At 36.7% G+C, this 22,953-nt stretch overlaps 1 protein-coding gene across 8 annotated transcripts in view; it reads left to right on the forward strand.

Annotated features, from left to right (window-relative positions):
* The window catches only part of MYO6 (myosin VI), a 100,005-nt gene that overhangs the window by 23,292 nt on the left and 53,760 nt on the right, over nucleotides 1–22,953 (forward strand). For all 8 annotated transcript variants that reach the window (XR_008210455.1, XR_008210456.1, XR_008210457.1 and 5 more), the window contains exons 2-9: nucleotides 3,180–3,318; nucleotides 9,428–9,497; nucleotides 14,121–14,194; nucleotides 16,193–16,322; nucleotides 17,124–17,229; nucleotides 18,828–18,883; nucleotides 21,017–21,114; nucleotides 21,941–22,105. Coding sequence is in view for 5 of the 8 variants with exons in the window: in XM_052699991.1 (XP_052555951.1) it covers nucleotides 3,202–3,318; nucleotides 9,428–9,497; nucleotides 14,121–14,194; nucleotides 16,193–16,322; nucleotides 17,124–17,229; nucleotides 18,828–18,883; nucleotides 21,017–21,114; nucleotides 21,941–22,105 (816 nt within the window). In the remaining 3 variants the exon portion in view is untranslated. The remainder of the gene's footprint in view (nucleotides 1–3,179; nucleotides 3,319–9,427; nucleotides 9,498–14,120; nucleotides 14,195–16,192; nucleotides 16,323–17,123; nucleotides 17,230–18,827; nucleotides 18,884–21,016; nucleotides 21,115–21,940; nucleotides 22,106–22,953) is intronic.

The raw sequence follows: 22,953 nt of genomic DNA on the forward strand, positions 1-22,953 counted from the left end.
TGAGAAACTGCAAGCACTAGGCAGTGACATGTAAGAACTGGGTCTGCATTTCTAAGGTGTTCAACCTGCTGTGATTAGCAGAAATGCTGCTATTAGTTTGCATTCTCTGATCTGTGTGTTTTAATCAATAAAGCATTTTCTTTCATTTTCATTTTTCTTTCAATAGAATGCTGTTGCCTTTTCCTAAAAAACTTGTCTCAGGTAGTTGAACTTGTACTTCTGTGTTTCAGCTTATCTCAGAATGCTGAGCTAAAAACTGGCTGTGCAAGAGCTGGTTCCAGAACAGACTTCATGCATCAGTCCCAAGGGCAGGGGCATCTGCATCAGATGGGAAGGTAGATAGTAGAGCAGGTACAGCCTGATAGGTTTCAGCAGCTGATCTTGTTGTGCTGCCAGAAACCTATCAGAGTCCCAGCTAATAGAGATACTCAGCAGTGCTGAGTGCAGAATGTTACAGTCACTGGTTTTGTGATGCTTCTCAGGCAGAAGACTGTATTTCTTAAAACTAATTAGCTATCTCATGAATAACTACTACATTTAATTTTGATGCAATCAGTGGATTCTTACATGCTTGCAAAACCTCAATTAGTTTTTCTCAAATGTGCATTTTGCATTCTGGTGGCTGAATTCACTCGTTGCTCTGTCCTTCAAGAGGATTTTTTAGCTCATGAACATTACCATGTCATAATTTGTTAATAAAACATGAAACAGACTTCAGACTGTGGAAGAATGCAGAAGTCTCTGTAGGTGAACAAAGCAGAAGCCTCCAGATGCCAACTAGAAGGACTGGATTCATGTTGAAGCAGAAATTTTGGCAGTACTGTTGAGTTTTTTCCTTTTGCAAGGTTGTTATGTCTGGAGAGTTGGCCATACACTGAATGCAGAGGAGAGCCTTGTTTTTAGTGGTGTGTGACCTATGGCTGAAGTGCCAGTTGAAGTAGGATTTTAAAAGAAGATGATAGGCTTGTGAAGAAATGAAGGCCTGGTTATATCCAGAAATAAACTCAGATGTTTAGCAGCTGCACCCATTGTGGCAGTGATCAGAGGTCAGATCTGGCTGGAAGAAATAACCCACAGAGCAGTGATGTAGCTTGGGTCTGATTTACAGTATCCTACAGTAAAGAGAATATGGCCAGCAGCCAACTGTGAGTGCTTGCAGATGTTGTTTTACAGGATGTATCCCATGTTGCTGGCAACATGCTAACGATGGTCCTGGTATGCAGAGTTCATGGCATGTGGCAAGAGGCTGGAAGTAATAGAGGCGAATGCGATGCTCAGTGTTTTAGCACTTAAACTTTGTAAGCAGTTAAGAGAAGTTAAAGTGCTCCAACCACAGGGGAAAATAAACTGTAAGGCTTCCTGTGTTACATAAATTATTTTAAATAGCATGAGCTGTGCGATTGGAATATGCTATAAACTTTCATGTGTTAAAATCCTCATTACCTTTACACATCCAGAACTGCATGCTAGGGGGAAAAATTAACTGATTAGTTGAGTATATTTAAACATAAAAGAGATATTTACTTTAAATGAAGTATGCTACAACCATTTTTTTCAAAGTCTCTTATGAACGTTACTTGATTTAAAAAAAAAAAAAAAAAAGACTTTGCATTCCAAAGTCTTTGCTTTAGAATTACTTTAAATCTTCTGTTATTTAACCTTGAAGGTAATGACAGGTTGCCTTATGCATTGACAATGAAGATGTTAAGACCAGCAGCATTCCCAAAGCAATCTCAGCAAGGCTTTGCTGCCTCTTCAGAACTTTTTAAATTCCTTGGAGGCAGCAAAAAGCAGGTCATGTGAAGCATGTCCTGACACATTCTCAGTGAGATGAGAATGTCCTTTCTGGCTTGTGGTTGTAAAACTTCCTTGGGGGGATAATGACCTTTCTCCTTGCCACTGCTTGTGATCAGGGGATCTGCACCCCCTGTGAGATGTTTTGAAGCTCCTTTTTCGTTCAGATGTGAGGAAAAGACGTACATGGGACTTGTTTCCTAGCATATGACTTTGCTGCCAGTGTTCTCTTTCTGGCTTGTGGGCTCATTTGATTCTTGCTGGGAGGAGCAAGTTCCACCTTAGTGATGTGGCAAATGTTTTTACAAGTTTTGGGATCCCTTAAAGCATGTCACTTTGGTAAGTGAATCAGTTTTGGAAGAGAAATTAGAGAAAGCCAGGAGGAGTGAGCCTTTCAAGCTGTGAGGAATCCCTATTCTCATTAGGGTAAGGACTCTAAAGTAGGTTTCAAAAAAAAGAACTCATTCAGCATATTTAAAATGGCACCATTAGCCATTCAGATTGTGCCAATGCTGGCAGCTTTCCTGGTTAGTTCAATGAGATTTGCATGCAATCAAATACTTCTTTTAACTGGGAACTTATTTAGCTGCATAACTTGAGGAGCCTGAGGTTTGAATGTCTTGGCCTTAATATCTATTTTGCTTGTGTATTGTAGATTCCACATAATCTAAAACTATTTTCACACTGTATTTTTATAGAAAATAAGGTCAAAGTTCCTTAACAGGGAGAGTTTTGGTGTTGCTGTGTTGGATGTTAGTATCTCAAATGAATAGTAGTAAAAATCAATATATTTGTAAGAAATACATAAAAAGGTTATTTAAGAGCCATATGCCCAGCTGTATTAGAAGTGTATACTTTCATTTGTCTCAAATGAGAAAGGACTGCATTGCTGCTCAGCTCGTACCTGGACATGTGCCCTTGACAGAAATTAAGGTATTTGCACCCCAAGTCAGGTAAAGACAAGCCTCTCTTAGTTGTATGATTCATTACATTTGTGTCTATGTGTATACATATCTATAAAGTTACACACTTATAGTATAGACTTAGCTTTGAATCTGTCCAGCACTTCATACTTCGCTGAGCTGAGCTTCCTTTTTTGTTCATAACTTGTTAGTAGTAGCTGCAGTTAGTAGTAGGCTGTGGACCACCCAGAAAATTCTTCAGTCCTTGAATCATCTTCTTACACAAGCTTAAGTGAGTCTTCTATGAGTAAAGTATCACAGGATGGAAAAGGCCTGGAAGAATGTGTCTTGACAGGCTTGTCCATTCTGTTGTCTGGCTGCTTCCATGCTGGGTAACAGAAATAAATATTGTAAACTAATGCCTGTGTACTAAATCCTGATATCTACCTAGATTTGTATACAACTTTTTTTCTTTTGTTACAGGAAATACTGGGTAGTTCCCACAATGGAGGACGGGAAGCCCGTTTGGGCTCCACACCCAACTGATGGGTTTCAGATGGGCATGATTGTGGACATTGGTACTGACTACTTAACTATTGAACCTTTGAATCAGAAAGGCAAGGTAAGTGTCTGATAAGTGAAAGAACAGAGAAAAACCTTAGGTATATATATATATATATATATATCTTAACCTGTGGGCCAAATCTTTTCCAACATCCACCATTACGTGCAGTCTGAATGAGTGGGGAAAAGGTTTTCTGTTCTGCTGTGCTTGGCTAAGGAACTTCATTCTGCTTTATCTTGCAGGGCAAGTGAAATATCCCACTGATAACAAGTGCATGCTTTCTGTCAATTATCTGAACGTGTGTACGTGCTTAAGAAGGATGGGGAGACTGAATCCCCATGGTTATTTTGATTCAGTACTGTGTACTTGATGATTCTAAATTTGAAACTGGTTGGGAATGTGTTGTTGAGATTAACTTCTCACTTTTCTGGTAGGTACATATAGAGAGAATCCTGCAGGAGTGTGCTAAGCTCTGTCTTAGACTAAGCAATTTTCTGTTACATTGCTAAAGATTGAGTGATGAATCCTCTTACCTTGAGTGCTGTGAAGTGTAACATAATGTCAATCAAAGGTCTTATGGAATTGCTACTTTAAATTAAAGGCAAAAGAAATATAATTTCTAAAATGAAGTCCTAATTAATGTGTTCAAGCTGCATCATTTATCATGACATCTTTCAGATTCAGTACATTGTAATTAAATGTCAGTTTTTACAGGAAGTGCCTTGTTACTATTAATTATCCTAATTCAGATGGCCAGCATCCCTGTTTTTACTAGCTGAAATAAGGTTATACGTTGTTTTAGAAGTTGTAATTTGGTCTTTCAGTATGTGATGCATGCTGTTTCTAACAATTTGGTCTGTTTTGTAACTGCAGGTATGGAAAGGCAATTTTTTTGGTAACTTTTTTTTCCCACATCTTCAGTAATAGAGAGGGCTTTGTCATAGATCAAAAAGTTATGCAGCAGTTCTTCCTTTGAGAGGAATGTTTTTGGATTTTCTTAAATGATTTACATATATATTTTACAGGAAGTAGATTTTTCTTTCCTCAGAAGTAAAAAGTGCAACATCGGATATCTGTGTGTGAGATAAGGTCTGTATGTTTGGTGCATTCTTCGGTCTGGGAAAAAGCAAAATTATTCAGATAAGAGCATATTAAATATTCCAAAGCTACGATTAAGTAGGCTGTTACTGATTTTAATGATGTTGACCCCTAGCCCTGTTTCTGTTTATATCCCCAAAAGGTTCTGATGTGAGCAAAAGTTCACACATTGAAAACAAAAACTGTTGATAAAGAGAGTCTTGAATCTCTGTTTATTTCTAATATGTGTGCTGCCTTGGGAGTGCCCTTTTGCCTCCTTCCTTTTTTCCTTCTTTATTATTATTATTATTATTATTATTATTATTATTATTATTATTACTTTCTTAAAATGGATTCTAAAATACAGACATTTTACCTTCATGGTTCACAATGAACAATGTGTGTTCATTCATGTAAGGGACCAAACATTTTACAATTGGGCATTTAAATTCAGTGGAGATTATAGTCCTATAGTTCTGAGTACCACGCTTATATTCACAGTGGTGGAGCAAAGCATTATCTTGATTACCTTCTCAGTCTTTCCAAAGTGACATCAATTTCATTTTATAGTGAAATGTTTCTGACTGCTTTTGTCTTTTGGAGAAGACACTGCTTTTGTGCACTGGGGCCAATGCACAAATGCAGTCAGCATTTGTACCCACGCTTATCAGCTTTGTTTACTCAAAATGACAGCTCAAAAGTGCTCTTCAGTAAGGAGTGATCCAGCAGCTCCAGAACTGCCTGTGATAATTACAGGGAGGAGATGAGTAACCTGATCATGTAAACATACCCGGGCAGTGTAACTTATTATTATTTTTTAATCTGGGTCATTAACATGTCATACGTATTCTCTGGAGAAGCTGGTACCTCACTCAGGATAACTGACTGAAATGGAAACGTGCATGTATGCTTTTCTTGATTGTTGCCTTTTATACCATTAATGGTTAATTAAATTAATAACTGCAATAAATGCTATGAGGCAGCATTTTCCTGCTGTCCTAAAGCCTTCTCTCCCTCCCCTGCGCGCAGCAAGCCGTGGTGTTGCAGTGGCACCCTCAGCCATGTCAGTGGAGCTGTGCAACACAGCAAACTAGGTCAGAGAGGGGATCCGCCTGAGCAGCCGAGAAGTGGAAAATTTCCAGGATGGCAGCAAGCAGCAGCAGGAAGGAGGACCTAGGGCATGTGTGGCCACAGACTGCTTTGTGTTGTGAAGCCCAGCCCAGACTGGTGGAGGTAGCTGGCAAACATGCTGATTTAGTTACGAACCAGCAATAGCATTTCTAGATACCACAGCTCATGTAGAGCTAGCAACAGTATTTACTTATTCCTGCCAAGGCGTCTAAAGAGAGATGGGGATCTGAATAACCAAGACTGTGTTGTGTAAGAGTAATGCACATGGTTGAGAGCTTGTTATCTGAAGAGAGGGTACATGAGCTATGTGATGGGAGTTGCTCTCCAAAGCTAGATCGTGGGCTTTCAGGGCTGAAAAAACTGGAAAGAAAAGAGGGAATCTAGAGAGTGGTTTGTGAATGAGTGAGTTTCCATCCAGCTGGGAGCCTGCCTCCTGCCTGCTGTCCCATGTTGGGGTGCCAGGAGGGAGGCAGTGGAAAGACGGCCTGTTGTTACACTTGGCTGATGCTGCATTGACACATTTTGTACTCAGAATGTACTTTCAAACTTATCAGAAATCCTGACCTTAGGATCTGTTGAAAATAGCTTCTGTTGTATTGCTTGGTGCTGTAACAGGGCAAAGGCAGATCTGAGTGTAATGGCCAAACAAGGAATTTAATATTTTCCTAGAGGTAGCAAATCTGAATTAAGTGATTAGAGAGATGCCTCAGAGGGGCTGGCACCTTGAGAGGCCTTTCTAGGACCCACATGGAACTGTAGTAATGAGTTTCTGGCATTGCTGGGGAGGCACCTATTGCTGCAGACCCCAGCTTACATCCCTGTTGGGTTCACCCGAGAGCCACCTGATGTCTTTTGAGAAAGTCTCTGAAGGGTTCTGCAAGGCTTTGTGGGGCCCCTATCCTAGTATGCTCTGAATAACCAGAAAGGCATTTTACCAGGTTAAGTATAAATGAATAAATGTGCTCTGAAAGTAAGGATCAGAATGTCCAAAGTTCAGTGTTTTCAAGCAAAGGCATTATTTTAGCAGTGAGTGCAGCTTGCATGAGCAAATAAAGCAGACTCTTATCCACCATATGAATGGTGTTGCTTTAAGTTGTTCTGTGAAATGCAGCTGAGAGCAGGGATGTCTCCCTGTCTGTATCTGGAAGGTATAAAGGAAGACATGGTTACACGTATTGGATTACATGGCAGAAAGAAGATCCTGCTTGAACGGAAAGATATCTTTTTTCACTCATCTAGTTTCTGGAAAAATTGTTAAGATTGCCATTGGATTTCAAGGGCTGCCTCATTACAAAAAGGAAAAAAAAGCCTACACAAAAACCCACAAATCATCTGCTTTGCCTTCTGAGACCACTTCATAAGAATAATATCCTCTCAATTTTTAGAAAGTTTGTCCTAAACTATGTTTTAAATTGTCTTTGGCCTGAAACATTTTCCTCTAAAAGCCAATTTATTTCAAAATACAGAACAACAATGAATGTATATATTTTTAAATGATAGTTGTATGATAGCTTACCTATTTTTCTGTTTAATAGGTCAGATTTTAATGGCATTTAGCAATATTTAGAACTTTACATCTTTAAATAATGTACTTATCTACACAAGAAGTAATCACCTTGAACGTAAAGCATTGGAGCAATCATGACAGGAATAAAATTCTTGGTTCACATAGTTTAAACTATTCTGAACTAAAAAAAAAATCCAGCAGGAGAACAATTGTCTTTATATTGCTTATTAGTTTTGACATTCATTAAATATTTAGATGTTATATTGTACTAAATTAGATAAGACAGGAAGGGCTTGGGGAAGGGCATCTGGTTTGTCACAAGCTGTCTCTGCAGCATGTCTAACGATGCAATTTCTAGCAAGTATTTCAAAATTCCCATTTTGTGAAACAATGAAGGAGGGCAGTCACTATGAATTCTCGTTAATTTCTAATTGAGATTTATCTTTGATCAGAAAGCTGAGATTGAGAAAGCTCTTCCTTCTTCTGAGATATATGTGGTATAACTGGGTTGAGATCTGTCAAATGTTGGAGTATCAAAGATTTGTGAAGTGTTACAGAGTAGCTGGATATCATGTTTTCTCCTTAAAAAAAAAAAAAAACAACTGTCCTTAGTAGTGGTTAAACATCCTCAGACAAGAACAAGTAAAGTTAGATTTTTGTGAAGCCAGTCAAGCTTTCTTAATCTTTTCTGCTATTTCATTCAAAATGGATGAAATGAATGAGAGATTGTGGAATCTCCTTCTCTGGAGATGTTCAAGCCCTACCTGGACTCCTACTTGAGCAACCTGGTGTAGGGAACCTGCTTTGGCAGGGGGGTTCGACTGGATGATCTCTAGAGGTCCCTTCCAACCCCTACAATTCTGTGATTCTGTGAACTGAGTATGTGGGAAATTGTGTTCAAATAGATCTATACCTAGTGAGGAACACCTTTATTCTCAGCAAACTTGCAGAAAAAATGACGGTAATATCTTCTAACTGCAGTGCTTTGAGAGGGAGGGAAGAGCTCTCTGCTCTGCTAGAACCAAACTGCTGAGATGGGTGACATTCAGATCCGCCACAGCTTCAGCATGCTCTGAAGGAAGGTGTTCTGATAGGCATCCAAGTGTTCCAAAGTCATGATGCAGCTTCCTTTCCCTTACAGAAGTGTTTTATGCATTTTTTTTTCAATCCAAATAAGGAAATGGCAAAATATAAATTATTATGACTATAATTTGCATACAGCACAATAACTTTGTAGGGAAGGGATACTGCAGAGCAGATATTTTTCTGCTGGCAGAAATGACTTTTGCTCAGTGATGTTATTAATCTGTGCCTCTTCAGAGAGTGCTGGAATGTGCAGATGTTTGTGATGGTCTAAGTTACAAGATCACAATTATTGTATCTTTTGTAATGAAGCAAAGATGAGCTAATTGCTGGATTTTTCCTAAATTTCCATGTGAGATGCTTCTCACGGTACTGTCTTGCTGGATACAAAGTTAAACAAGCAAATTTGTCGTTTATTAGGATCACGCTTTTTGATCTGGTTGGTTGTCCTTTAAAATAGTAGAGAGTAAACTAGAGCTCTTATCTGCATTTCCACAGGGAAGAGGCCTGCAGCAGCATGGCGGCTGTTGTGTTTAATTGGTACAACAGGGTTTTTGTTCATTCCTAGGTGGCTCAAGCAAACTATTAAAACAACAAGTATAATTGAATTCCTGCTTCTTACACTGTCCTGCAGTTTTATGCAGATGCTGTAATACGTGCATTCTGGGATGTTTTTCCTTTGTTTTTACAACAATGTGAATTATCATTTCTGGAGAATAAAGGAGAAGCAAAGTTGTTTTTAATATGAATTTTTTCACTTGGACATGAACATTTGGTAACTGGCTGGTTTTATACCTTTGGAGTATAGGAGCTGAAGAAAAGTCTTGTTCAACTTGAATATCAATTTGCTGAAGAAAATGGTTACAATCCTGAGTTATGGGAATTGGAGATATAGAGAATATTGTCTACTGAATATTTATGTTTTAAGTGAGAATGTTTTAAAGCAAAATGTGAAAATGACAGTGCTACTTCCACTGAACTAATAATTTCATTTTTTCTTCTTTTTCCTTCATTGCAAAGCTGAGGGAGTTGTTCGTTCTTAAGAATTCTCTTCCCTTTGCAGTATTGTTAGTTTTCTCATCCTTATTTTTGGCATTGTCTCTTGTGTGCCAGCGACTGTGTGCAATTTTCAAAAAGGATCAAATATTTTTGTGGTAAGAATTTATATTACAGCAATTGTTCTAGTGTAGTTCAATAATGCAAATGATGCAGCTGTTGTCTACACCTAGTAGGTCACTATGATTTCCAAAGCTGCTATAAAGCTAGAAACTTCAGTGGTGGTATGTTTACTTGCAACATGAGATAAGACATGTTTGAAGTCCTTATTTTGAAGGTATTTTGACAATGTTAATGTTCTTCATCTAACAGACTTTCCAGGCTGCTATCAATCAAGTGTTTCCTGCAGAAGAGGACAGCAAAAAAGATGTGGAAGATAATTGTAAGTTACAAATTTAAAAATAAATTTTGCGTTTGGGGAAAAAAAAAAAAGTAAAAATGTGTGAGAATATTGTTTGCTTGCAGTATTTCCTTTTTATTGTGTATAAACTTTACTAACCCTTTAAACTGAAAGTAGGCCCATTTAAAATATAATCTATTGCATTTTTTTTTCTAAATTTTCATCCACGCACTTTAGAGGAAACCCGTAGTTACATGTGTTATTCTCAGGTGCAATTATTACTTGACTGACTTCGGATACATACAGCATCTTGATCAACTGCAATGAGTATTTTGTGATTAACTAAAGCAAAGCCTAAGAATTAGTTACTTTATCAGCCTCTGTATTTTACTGCATTTTCCTGCACGTAACCCATTCATTCCTCAGGAAGCATTCCTGTGGAAGCAAGAGTAGCTGAAAATGTCAAATGATTTTTCAGAATTTGGAGATAGGAATCCAGGCCCTTTGTGGCTACTGGAAATGTAAATGGGCTGTACTGAATCTGGTCAAGGAGTGATGTTGGAGAAGGACTTTTGAAGTGAACTTGCACAATAGAAATTGTGTTGATATTGCAGGCCTTTTATTTTGTTAAATATTTTGTGGTTTGTTGGATAGAAACAAATTGAGTACCCAAATCTAGGGTGAGAAAAGAGTGCCAAGAAAGATGAATGACAAAACATCAGCTTTTATAGAACTGTTGCTTTTTGTGAACAAATCTGTTCATGGAAACTATCCTGTCTTGAAGTTCTGATGAATGGAATTCTTTTGAGTATTTCTGATGAGGATTATTGGTTGGCCAAAGAACTGTAACTTCATAAATGGTGGGAAAAAGTAGTTTCTGTTGTTCATTTAAAATAAATAAAAAGTGGGAGTTTCAAATTTGTTTTGATGATTTAAGATCCTCAGTTTCTGTTGTGAAACAGTATTTATATCCCATGGCAGGAAGTACAGCTGTTGTAACTGCTCTGTAGTAAGTAACAACAAAAGGAGACTTGAGGCTTCTGACTGGACTTAGCTGATGCAGTGTTTTTACAGGTGGAACCAAACTGACAGCTTTGCTTCCATTTTTTTGGTATTTTTGTGAATGTAATGCGGATAGGAACTTTTCAAAGTTGGTATCTGTCTTCTGTGATTATTGTTAGAGAAATGCATTTAATGTATTCATCTGTCACAGTGATGCTACTGAGATGTCCTGGTATCTGAGTGTTCTAGTCAGGGAACTGAAAATTGGAATGAGATAATAGATACAATTTGAGATTTTAACGAAGTATTATTCAATTAAGTTAAAACAGTCCTATTGAAGAAAATCTCTTCTGTGGTTTACTAAACAAAATATAAAACTTAAAAATATTTTGCTCAGCAATCCTTTCTGCATCAGATGTTGTTTTCAGACTTCCAATACATTTCTACCTTTTGCTCAGCAGTTGAGGTTTACCTCCAGCATATATGAATCCTAAATTTAGCCTTTTTCTCTCTTAGAGAAGATTGTGGATAAGTTGTGGTTATTCCATCTCTCGAGGCAGTCAAGACCAGGTTGGATGTGGCCCTGGGCAAACTGATCTAATGGTTGGCAACTGTGCCCGCAGTGCAGGGTTTGGAATTGGATGATCTTTAAGGTCCTTCTAACCGAAGCCATTCTGTGATTTGTGCTGAGTGTTGTTGATCTTTAAGAAGAGCATGTTAAATATAAATCGTGGGAAGCCTGACAAACTGCTACATGCTTTCTGTCTCTCCTTAGAATAGTTTTGAAAAATCCTGAAGAACTAGTTAATAATACACTTACCATTTGAACCTATCCTTCGTGATTAAATCCCTTCCAGGAGTAATCTGCTGAAGTATTTTTATTTTTTCCCCCACCCTTAGCCTTCCATATCTCTAATATGTTGGCTGCGAGAGAGAACCTTTTTGTAAACCTAGCTCTTCCTCAAATGTTAATATTGCAAATGGTACAGATTAAAATAATTTACATTTTCTTGTGATCAACACCCCTCTTCCACTCCCCAACAACTTCAAGCTTACTCAGTTTTAGGGGGCTATCACCACATGTGAAACATCTACTTTTTTATGACAAAAAAAAAAAAAAGCCATAAAAGGAAGGAATGGGGAGGGCAGGATGTCAGATAAGAATTATTTTTAAAAAGTGTCCAGCAGGCATAGAGCCTAGTAATTACAGGATAAAACATAATCTTCCATGTAAAGCCCGTTTTATTGCATGCACAGGAGAGCCAGCATGTATGGATTTGACATTGGCATTTCCTGACATTAAGTGCCTGACTTCACTTCTCTGAAGTTTATGTAAATAAATATGTGACTGTGCACATATGCTGCTTATATTTAGGAACGAGCAATATGAATAACAGTAATTCTCTCTCTGGTTGCTGTCTTTGTTTCTGGATGTGGCTGCTGCTTTTATGGAGTTTATTTTAAAGAATGTGCATTTTTGAAATTGCTGACATAAGCTTTATTTTATACATCTTGCAATGAGGTGACTGTTTCTCTTGGAGACAAGCTCCCATTACATGGTGAATCTGCAGGTACAGTGCCTTTAATGAGGACTGGGATCCTTTTGCTAAGAGAATAGTGGGGACTAAGAGAATGTTGAAATCTGGGGTTCTGTGTTGTTTGGATAATTACCAAATTTTTTGGGATAACTATTTCCTTTAAAATATAATGCAAACCACATGAGGTTCATCTGAAGATGCATTCAAGGGAGAAGGTTGTTTGTTTTGAATTTTAAATGTACAAAGGCAATTACTATACAGCATTTTCTTAACTCAGTATTGAGAATTAAAATAATTAAACATAAGCAACAACGTTCAAAATTTACAACCCCCCCTCACCAACACCTACAGGGAGAAGGAGATTTCAACTTTTATTGGAGCAAGCAGAAGTTTCTGGTTCATTTCCTTCTTAATGTCTCTTTCACCTGGGACAACCTCATTCAAAGAGGTGACTGCATAAATAGGTCTGTAAGGCAGCCATGCAATCTGTGGTCTAGGAACCTCTGACATAGCAGATTTGTATGTACAAGAGATTTTTCAGAGGAAGATGGTTTCTTCTAAACAACCCAGAAGCTGCAAGGTCCTTTGAGAAATGTGAATGCCTCCAGTCATCTGAAGTAAAGCTATGTTTTAGTTAGGAAGGAAGCACTGTTATTCAGTGGAGCTACACAAGCCAGAGGGAGGCTGCAAACCACTGCTGAGGTGACCTTTGCTTAGAACTGGTTTTGGTATACATAATGGGAGGTACAGCCACTCCCTGCTCTACCGCCAGTATCTTCTGAGTCAGTAGAAGGAACGTTGAGGGAGAAGTTAGGAGCTGCTTGCTGAGCTTCATGCTTCCTTTCTGGGCAAGGTGTCTGAGGAGATGGACTACAAGCAATGTGAATTTGCAGTCTGTCTTGCATATCCACAGAAATAAGCTAGAATTTAAGGTCTTTTCCAACCTGAGCAATTCTACGGTTCTGCTATTTGTTTTTCTCTGCCAGGGCCCTTTAGGCCCTAGGGGCATTGGTTCCACTTGGCTCAAGTTCAGAAATGACACTCTCTCTCTACGCTTTATTGGTCACTGCCTCCTGATAATGCACGTATGGGCCTCGTGAAGTAGAGGGTTGCAGTTATCACTCATTGCTTATTCTATAAACAGTAGTCAAATGTATACAACTTTTCACTTGCCACTAATGCTTTAAGGAATACTAAGTATGGTAGCCAATCAATTGTTACAAGACAAAATGGTGTTCTGCACTTAAATTTTAGGCAAATAGAAAAAGATGACCAGACATATTTGAAAACATATTTGAGGCTATTATAAGTAGTGCTCTCTGTAATTTTGGATTGCCAAACACATTCCAGAGTTTCATAGCTGAAAACAAGGCCTAGCTTTCCAGTGTGTTGAAACTGTGTGAGTGCCTGCTCTCTGCCTTGCATTGCCTTTTTGTGATGGGCTCGTGGAATTTGCAGTTATTCTTTATTAACATATAAAGAAAAAAATAGGTAGGTTTTGTTGTGGTAATATTGTCCCCCTCCAGCAGTTTCCATGAGGAGGCCTACAGATGTGAAAGGTTGCACTGGTGCTTGATGTTGCAATGATGTTTGCCCTGCTGTCTCTATAAAATACATTGGAAAAATTGAAGAGCTGAAAATCTCCAGGAGGCCAGCATTTACTCAAAGCATCATGGTGTGGCCCTGTGGATGCTGTTGCAGAGATCAGAGAGGATGTGGAAGGAATGAAAGAGTTGGTGCAATGGATTTTGATAGCCACTGGTTTCCGTGCTTGTAGAATAGCATGGAGGGAAAAGCACTGTGTTTGTGTGTGAGGATGTTATAAGGGACTTTGGAGTGGACAATTTACACTTGCAGGATCTCTGTTGAGGTTCCTGTAGTCTAATTCTTGGTTCAGCAACTTTCTTTAACTTAGGCTGTACAATGAAGAGTAGGTCTACAATTTTTAAAGTGTATATTGATTGAGTTAGAGGATCTGCCTCAACAAAGTATAGAGATAGGAATGATAGGATTAAACTGTAGTCAAAGAAAGATGAAGTAAAATCCTTAATCCTAAGATTTGTTGCTTGGCTGTACATAAAGATAGTTCTGTTCTCTTAATGCTGTATGACTCTTTTACTTTTAGGTTCCCTTATGTATTTAAATGAAGCCACTCTCCTTCACAATATCAAAGTTCGATACAGTAAGGACAGAATTTACGTAAGTATTACCTGTCATGTCAACCAGTCTAATGATAAGTATCCTTTCAAAAAAATTGAATCCACAAAAAAATTAATATTTTCCTCCGATCACAGAACATTAAAAGAAATTGTACCATTATAAATTTAGGAGGTTTCAGGCATTTTTTTGCTACCTTGCTTAAGACCTGTATCAGATTGACGCTAGCTAAATTTACCAGGCAGAGCAATAGATTTTTCTCAACCTGACAGCTCAGTTGCAGCTGTAGCACCAGTGTTGTATCGCAGATGTCAATTCCTGTAGGGAACTTACTTCACCATTGCAGGAGCTATTAACAAGGATGGTTCTTTCTTCATTATTTTTGAACGAAGCAAACAGGTGCTGTCTCTAACACCTCCTAGCTCAGATGTCCATCTTAATCTTTTATATTGCTATCAGATTGCCTAATTGTCCTTAATGAATTCTGACTGAATTACATTTTGTCCTTGCCATCTGCCCTGACACTGACAGCTGTGAAACAGAAGAAAGATAAGAATTTTCTTTCTTACTTTTTTTCTAATAGAAAGCTGGTCTGTGATAATGCAAAATGTCTACGCAATTTCTAAGTGTCAGTGTTTCAGAAAGAAAAATCAACCTTTTTGTTAGTCTGCTGATCTAAAATGAATTGATTAAGAGTGATATCTTCTTATATAGGCATAAAGAATGTATAGTTGTTTTCCTTTGTTGCAGTTAACTTTACAGAGCTATACATTTTTTATAGGTTCAAGATAAAGCACCAGCTTTAAGATAAATGAATTAAAATGGTGATTTGAATGTTGTACTGGAGAAATAATAATGAAACAGACACAAAAAAAACAATGAAATAAACTCTAAAACTGATCTTATCATAAGGGAGGATAGTATTTCGGTTCATAAATTTTTTCTTCCCTTTGAACAAGTGCTACTAATGTGTTGCCCCATGTACATACATTTTCTGGAAAAAATATCAAAATATCTTAATTACCATTTCATTGTAACTTTTTGATACAGTTGGAATTTATTGTATTTTTTGTTTGTTTGTTTAGTTCTGATTGACAGTATTTGCATTGTCACTGAAAAGAAAATGAATTTTAATACTTGCAGCTCTTGGAGAGCTCTGTGTTTCTGTCTTATATCATTGAAATAATGATGAAAATAAAAATGTTGTGTTATGTGTGATCCAGCCTTCTATCAGCATTTCACGACAGCGCCTAAAATTCAGTCTGGAGATTTTTAGTCTTGGGATATACTCACTAACAATAAACCAAATAAGTTATTCAGTCTGAGGGTTTATCTGATATTCTTTATACCTTTTCCCACCAATCTGCTTTTTTCTGTGCTTCAGACATCAGGCCATATTTGTATGTGATCTGATCATTAAAATGAAAGTATAAAAGATTTTTCAGATGGAAAAGTAAAAAGCAGCCTTCCCCCCCCCCTCCCCCATATACTTTGTCAATTACAAAGCATTTGTATTCTGCGTTTCTCACTTCGGAAGTGGCCGTAGCTAATTTCTCTCAGCTCAATGCTTTTATTGCCTGGCTTGAGCGATTTCCCAAGCACTATTCTGTCAGTCCTTCCTGCTGAGTTGCTTCCATTTGTTATTGAAAAATTATTGTCCTCATTGGAGGAGACCGCCTTATGCTAGCCAAGAGCTTACTTTTTTGCTTTAGAAGAGGAAGTAGTGATGCCTTATCCCTGATCCAGAAACATACAGTAGGAAATCATTTAAAAGGAGAGAGACAAAGGTCAAATTTGGGACATGCTCCACAGCTCAGTGGTTAGGAAATTCTCCTGAGAAGTGCTTTTTCACAGAAGTCCTGGAAAGATGATTTGAGGAACTCTGAAAACATCTCTCTTCTTTGATCTGCATTAGCTGGAGAAAATTGCAAATCTAATTGTTGTACTTCAACTTTACACTTCAATAATAATAGAAAATTGCTGTTAACTACTTTGGTTGGATAGTAGCTAATAATTTGCTGTTAATTCTTTTCTTCACAGACATATGTAGCCAACATTCTTATTGCAGTGAATCCATATTTTGATATACCTAAGTTCTATTCTTCGGAGGCTATTAAAAAGTACCAGGGTAGATCACTTGGGACACTGCCACCACATGTCTTTGCTATTGGTATGTATTGAGTTTGATTTTGTCTTTTACAAAGCAAGCATTAAATTGTAGATGTATATAAATTGCACCTTTGATACAATTACTGTGAGTTACTACAAATAAAACATGGTGGCTAACATTGCAAATTTTCACCACTAACTTTGATATACAGTTTGAAGATTTTTGGCAACTATTTATGATTGTTCTGTTCCTCCAGTGTTTTATGTCTGAGCAGTTTTAATATAATTAACAATCATAAAAATAATCACATTTTTAAAAATGAAGAATGACATAAACAAAACTGGCAAAATATAGTTGATTGCATTTGTCTTTCACTACATTGCCAAATCACATGCATTGCTTCTTTTTATATGATTATTTTATAGGCAGAAAGCACATTCAAATATTATTATTGGTATAAACCTGATTACAAATTACTTTGAATGTAACTGTGTTTAAGAAAAGATTTGTCACATTGTGCATTTAAAAATATGTTAAAGTAAAATTGATTTTCAGCTGTTTTGTGAACACATTTAACTGAAAATGCTCAATACCAGGTGGATGTTTTTTGTTTTACTTTGTCCTAGCTGAGTTTGGTAAATTTTTGCTATCAAAGACTCCAAGCTATCACGTGTTGGTGGGTGGACAGCTATCATGTAATTCAAAGAGAAACTTTAATAAAATGTAGTACACTCAATTGTAAAGATTTTTTTGAAAATGCTGTGATGCAAATGCATGTTTGTATTGTGGCTACTTTTTATTTGATTTTTCAGGAGAGTTGCAAGCATAATTTGTCTTGTTTCATGTATTCTTTCATTTAAGCTGATAAAGCATACCGTGATATGAAAGTACTCAAGATGAGTCAGTCCATCATAGTTTCTGGAGAATCCGGAGCTGGCAAGACAGAAAACACTAAATTTGTTTTGAGGTTTGTAATTTTGAACCAAAGTAATTCAGTGAATCTCTTGTTTTGATGTGTTTGTTTGAAGTACAGACAGAGCTAATTATATGGCACTCAGTAGCACAGCAATAGGTCTTGATTCAGAAGGTTATGTGTATGCTTCTACATACACTTCGTGAGATTCATAGAGTTAAACGCTGACAAGATAGCATATGGATCATATGGCAATGGCTGTACTCTACAGAAACCTTAACTCACTTGTAGTGGCATCATATATGGTTTATTATGCAGTTATTATGGTCTATGATGCAGTTGTTTCGGTATTGTGTATCTGGTATTGTTGTTGATAAAATGGAAACTAGGCTTTTTAACTGTGTCTTGTGAGACACGCTCGTTTCTGCCATATGTATGCAATTATCTGTTCTCCCTGTCGTTGTTTCTTCAGTTTGCTTGATGATCCATAGTTTTTAACTCTTAATTGCTGAGACAATTGCAATTGTAATATATTTCTACCCTACTTTACTGAATAAATACTGAATAATGGGATTCATTTATTTATTTATTGATGTTCATGTATGCAAGATACTGAATCAAGCACATTAAACTATGTGGAGGTCATATTGCTGATCAGCTTTCCTCTTACATGTTTTAAATAATCTTGACCATATTTGTGTCATACTTCAACTGATTTATATCGTTCTGGAACACTATAACTGGAGAGTAATGCTCCATTAAATTCAACTAGAATACAAGTGACCTGACTAGGAAAGCACAGTGCAGGCAGTTTGAATTCATTCTGTCCTCTCCTTGCCTTATTTCTCTGTGTAAATCTTTAATTGCCTTTTCCCTGGCATCATATACGTGGTAGTGGTATTATCTTCTATATCCCAGGAAGAATCATCGTGGCTGGCCATCTGTCCATCACACTGTTCTCTGCCCCTTTGCAGCCTTTACTGGAGAGCTGTAGGAGTTGCAGCAAGGTCCTGACAGAATATGGCTCGCAACTTTGGTCCTGCTTAAAAAACCCACAAAACACAGCACGTACTGGGAGAACATCCCCTGAGGAATATCCTCAAAGGATGTTATTCTTCTGCTTCTCAACAGAGGAAGTTCTGATTACGTGGCAGGCAAATGTCAACACTGCTGCATCGCTCTGCCAACTGCCCCCACATAACATGTGTACAAAATGTTATTAATGAGTTCTTAAAACAGGAAGGCTTCTTCCTTGTGTACTCATCAGGAGGCAAAAGGCAGTAATATAGCTCTGTTAATGTTCCTGAACTTTTTTGGAAGGTTCTATTTCAAGAACAGCTTAAAATGTGTCCCAGATTTAGTTGTAAATTTCCAGGAGGTATGCCCTGTACTTGAGAGCTGGGAGTGGAGGAGTGGAAAAAGAGGTGCAACTTAAGAGAAAGTTTTGGATTTGTTTTCAATTCTTTCTTCAATTGCTAAATTGACTCTTATTTTACTTATGCATTGCAATTTCCTATATCACCATCTACACTTCAGCATTTTATTAACGTTGATGACTGTGAATGCTGAAGCTGTATGCATGGAACTTGTGTTTAATTTAGGAAACACATGGGAAAATTCAGTAATATACTTGTATTTATCTTGCTTTACAGATATTTGACCGAGTCCTACGGTACTGGCCAAGATATTGATGACAGAATTGTAGAAGGTACTGAATTTTGCCTAATTTCATTTAAGGTTCAATTATAATATTTTTTAAAATTCTTTTTGAATTTGAAGTGTCAGTAAAATAACAGCTAGGGTGAAAATACTATCAGACTTCCTGTGGAGTAATTTAGGTAGTTTACTTTGATCTTAAGTTCTTAAAAAAGGTTTTTTATTTTTGATTTGCTTCACTTTTATTTAATATAAGGTCACACAGTCCTTGATGTGGAGTTTGAGTTGTTGTATAGCCAACGCTGGATTTTATCTTTTATTAATCCACAAGGCTAAGATTGCATTCTCATTAATACCTGTTAGTATTAGCAAGATGTAATGCCTTCTTCTCACCATGAAATTCTCAAAGGAGGGAGGTTTATCATATAGTTCAGAGTTGTTTGTGCTTTTTGCCGTAAGGCATATCATTTGGATTAACACTTTCTTCTTCATTGTGTCTGTCTTTATAATAGGCTCCCAAACAAGGTCAAAAGAGACTTTTTTCTTTATGGTTATTTGGTTGGCCCTTTTCAATGTTGTGTGAAATTCCTGATTAACCTGGAAATAATTTTGATAAGAAACACGCATCTCAAAAACCAACCACTCTGAAAAAGCTTCAGTCTTCTATATTTTCTTGAAGATTTATTCCAGAATTTCATTACTCTTAGTGTCTTTTTCTTAAACTTCAAGTATTTCCGTTTACATAGTTTGAGTCACTGGATCATTCAAGACATGTACTACAGTCTTTAGTCTGTTATTGCTGTAGGTTTATTTAAACCAGACCTTAGTGAAATTCATTGTGTGCTGAAGGAACCTAGAAAGTAGCCCAAGAGTTGGATAATTAATTGGTACTTACAGGTATTTTGAGAAGTGATTTGTTTAGTGTTTTTGTTGTTTCTAATCAGCATCTGATGCATGAATTTTAAATTTTGTGAAGCACAGTTTTAATGAGTGCTCTTAAAGCATCTGTATTAATAGAGGAACCTTAATCCTACTGAAAGAACTCCTGCAAATTTTTTAAATTCATAAACCATTCTTCAAATCTGTTAATAGGTAAAATATCTGGATACCTGAACAGTTACCAGGGCCTCTTAGTGAGATGGTTGTGAAAGTGAGACTTGGATTTTCTTGCATGTGCTTAAAGTTGTGCTTTAAAAACAAAGCAAAAACCCCAAACCAAAGAAGTTAATGCTGGTGTCCTACCAAATAATGTATTATCATCCCTAATTTATCTGACCACTGTAGTTATTCCTTCACTGTTCAATTGTGAGAATAGATTTGTAGATGGTTGTCACTTTTAGATCTGAGTTTCTGCTCACGTAATTTCCAATGCATGTTTTTTTTAATTAAAAGCCTTCAAATATCCTGCAGGTATTTTCTTTGGTTTGTTGTTAGTGCAATTCAGTAAACTGATTTTCTTTTATCTTCAGAGTTATCAAAGAACAGTCGGTAGCCTTGTGTTTTAAAACTACTAAGCATTTTCAAACTGCTTAAACCATGCATGACTTGAATAATATAAAGCAAGCATTAGATTGCAGCAGCTCTTTCTGTATGGATTTGTCTTTAAGATGCTTGAAGACTGCAGCCAGTAAAAAAAAAAATAAAAAAATCTCTCATTCGTTTAATCCAGCTAATCTGAAAGGGCACTTTTAAGGTGGTTTTGAAAACAGCTTTTCTAATAATTTTTTTTTTTCCTAATCAATCTAATACGTGCATGACATTTCAGTGACATTTTTGTCGATGGGATAAATGGGCAGTTTAGATTTTATGACCAACAACTCATTGGGAAATGTCAAATTGTGTATTGTATCTTATAGTTTGTGTATCATTTATTTATCTGCTTGCTGTTAGAAGAACACCACTGAATCATTTTTGGTGATCGTCTCTGAATTTCTTACAGTATTAATTCAATTATTTTGCAGTGTTATATGACATTTAAATACTTCATTGTAAATTCCACCACTGTATATCCAGTACAATTTGCAAAATGAGTTATTTATAATAGGTAATATTTTTCCTTTAATTTTCACACCTTATTCTCAGTAAGTTAACTGAATAATTGGTATGAATTTATTTTTCTCTTTCCTACTGGTACTTCATCGATCACGTTTTAACACTTCTTTAAATATTTACTTTTTATAATCAGCAAATCCGTTATTGGAAGCCTTTGGAAATGCAAAGACTATTCGTAACAACAATAGCAGTCGTTTTGGGAAATTCGTGGAAATTCACTTCAATGAGAAGGTACTGGAGTTTTGATACAGATAATAGTGATGATTTTTGCTATAGAATGGAAATGCTAGATTGGAAGTAGGTTAAATAGACTTATCTTATACCAAATACTCACTGTCCTTGCTTTTCCTATTTGATTTATATTTATCACCGTGAAAGGAAAGCCACAGCACTGTGTCACTGCTGGAAAACTGTGTGTCAAATCAATGGGAAAATTGCTTCCATCCAAACATCACACAAAGGGAAAAGGCAAACTGAAGAATAACTTAATTGCTCTTAAGCATTTATGCATTCCTTTAATTCACAAACAGGTGTGAATTGTGTATATATATCAGCTGTTATAAATTTATTTTAATGCTTTAATATTTTGTATGAATTTCTGATTGTTACGTATTTGTATAAAATTTTAAGACTTCACATTAATGTTATGCATGTGAAAAAAGTCTTAAAATTGATTTATTTATTTATTTTTTTTGGTCAGAAGTACTACTCGCTGTGTAGCCTATGAAGATATTTCTTTGAATGTATTTTAGCTAGAATAGCTTAAGCATATGCATGTAGGATTTCTGCTTGTCATTATGAAGTAGAGCCTTCTGGTAAGAGAAATGTACATGGCACAGTACTTGCATTGAGAAGTTATGGTAGAGGAAACTTTCTCATCTTAAGCTTGGTACCCATTAGTTAAAATATATATTTTAAGCTTTGGGGCAGTGTCAGTTGAAATAGACTTGAACAGACAATTGTAAATTGAAAAACTCTCACACAAATAATCTAAAAATAAGTAAAAATTCAATTAAATAAAAATTCAAGTAATCAGAAAAATATTTCTTCCTCCTAGAACTCGGTGGTTGGTGGATTTGTATCACATTACCTTCTGGAGAAATCTCGGATCTGTGTGCAAGGCAAAGAAGAGAGGAATTATCATATCTTTTACAGGCTTTGTGCCGGTGCTCCAGAAGACATTAGAGAAAAACTGTATCTAAGCTCTCCTGACAGCTTCAGGGTAAGTATTGGAGTCAGTAGTTGTAAAGCTTTACGTTGCTGCCATACATGGACATCTCTTTTAAATCTTATTAAATTATCTGTTTATTATCTTGGATAAACTTTTTTCTGTTACAAAATTCAGAAAATGAAAATCTATTTGATCTGGGTGTAGGACTGTTAGCCATTTTGTTCTTATTGGAAAGCTTCCTGTAGTTTTCCTCTGTGTTTTAAAACTGAGGAATCTTTGCTTTTTCCAGTAAGGTACCACTGCATACCCAGTTGCTCATAATTTTGCTGTTGGCTTTTCTTGAGGTGGAAAGTGCAAATTTTTTGATTGTGACCCAGCTGTTCTGTGGGATCCTTATAAAGACTGCTTTTATTTCTTCCTCTTCCAACCATGCATTAAGGAAGGCCTGATATTTCTGTCCTGAGATTGTGTCCTTCAAATTATTTCCTCACACTTCATACCAAGGATCAAATCATGGTGATAAAGTGATTGTACTTCTCTGTAGAAATCTATGTACTTTCCCTTGTCTTTCCTGCATTGTTGTGTCCTGTTTCTATCTTTCTCTGATGTCTAGATTCTTCATTAGCATTACTCCTGTTTCTCTCCTCAAACTATCTGTCATTCTTGGTCACCCAGGCTGTATGATAAGACTCACTTATCCGTTAGGCTGAAAACTTGCACTTTTATCTCCATTTAACCTGAAGTTCATGCTCACCTCTTCTGCCCAGGATTACTTCTCATTATTAAGCATGCTTTTCCTTATGTTTTTCATCTGCTAATTTATTCTTTCCCAGGGACTACTTATTTTTTTTCTGGGTTTTTGCTGTCTTTCAACATTTACTGGTTCAGTCACTCAGCTG

This window comes from Tympanuchus pallidicinctus, unplaced genomic scaffold (assembly GCF_026119805.1).
Source record: "Tympanuchus pallidicinctus isolate F22 unplaced genomic scaffold, pur_lepc_1.0 scaffold1, whole genome shotgun sequence".
Lineage (NCBI taxonomy): Eukaryota > Metazoa > Chordata > Aves > Galliformes > Phasianidae > Tympanuchus > Tympanuchus pallidicinctus.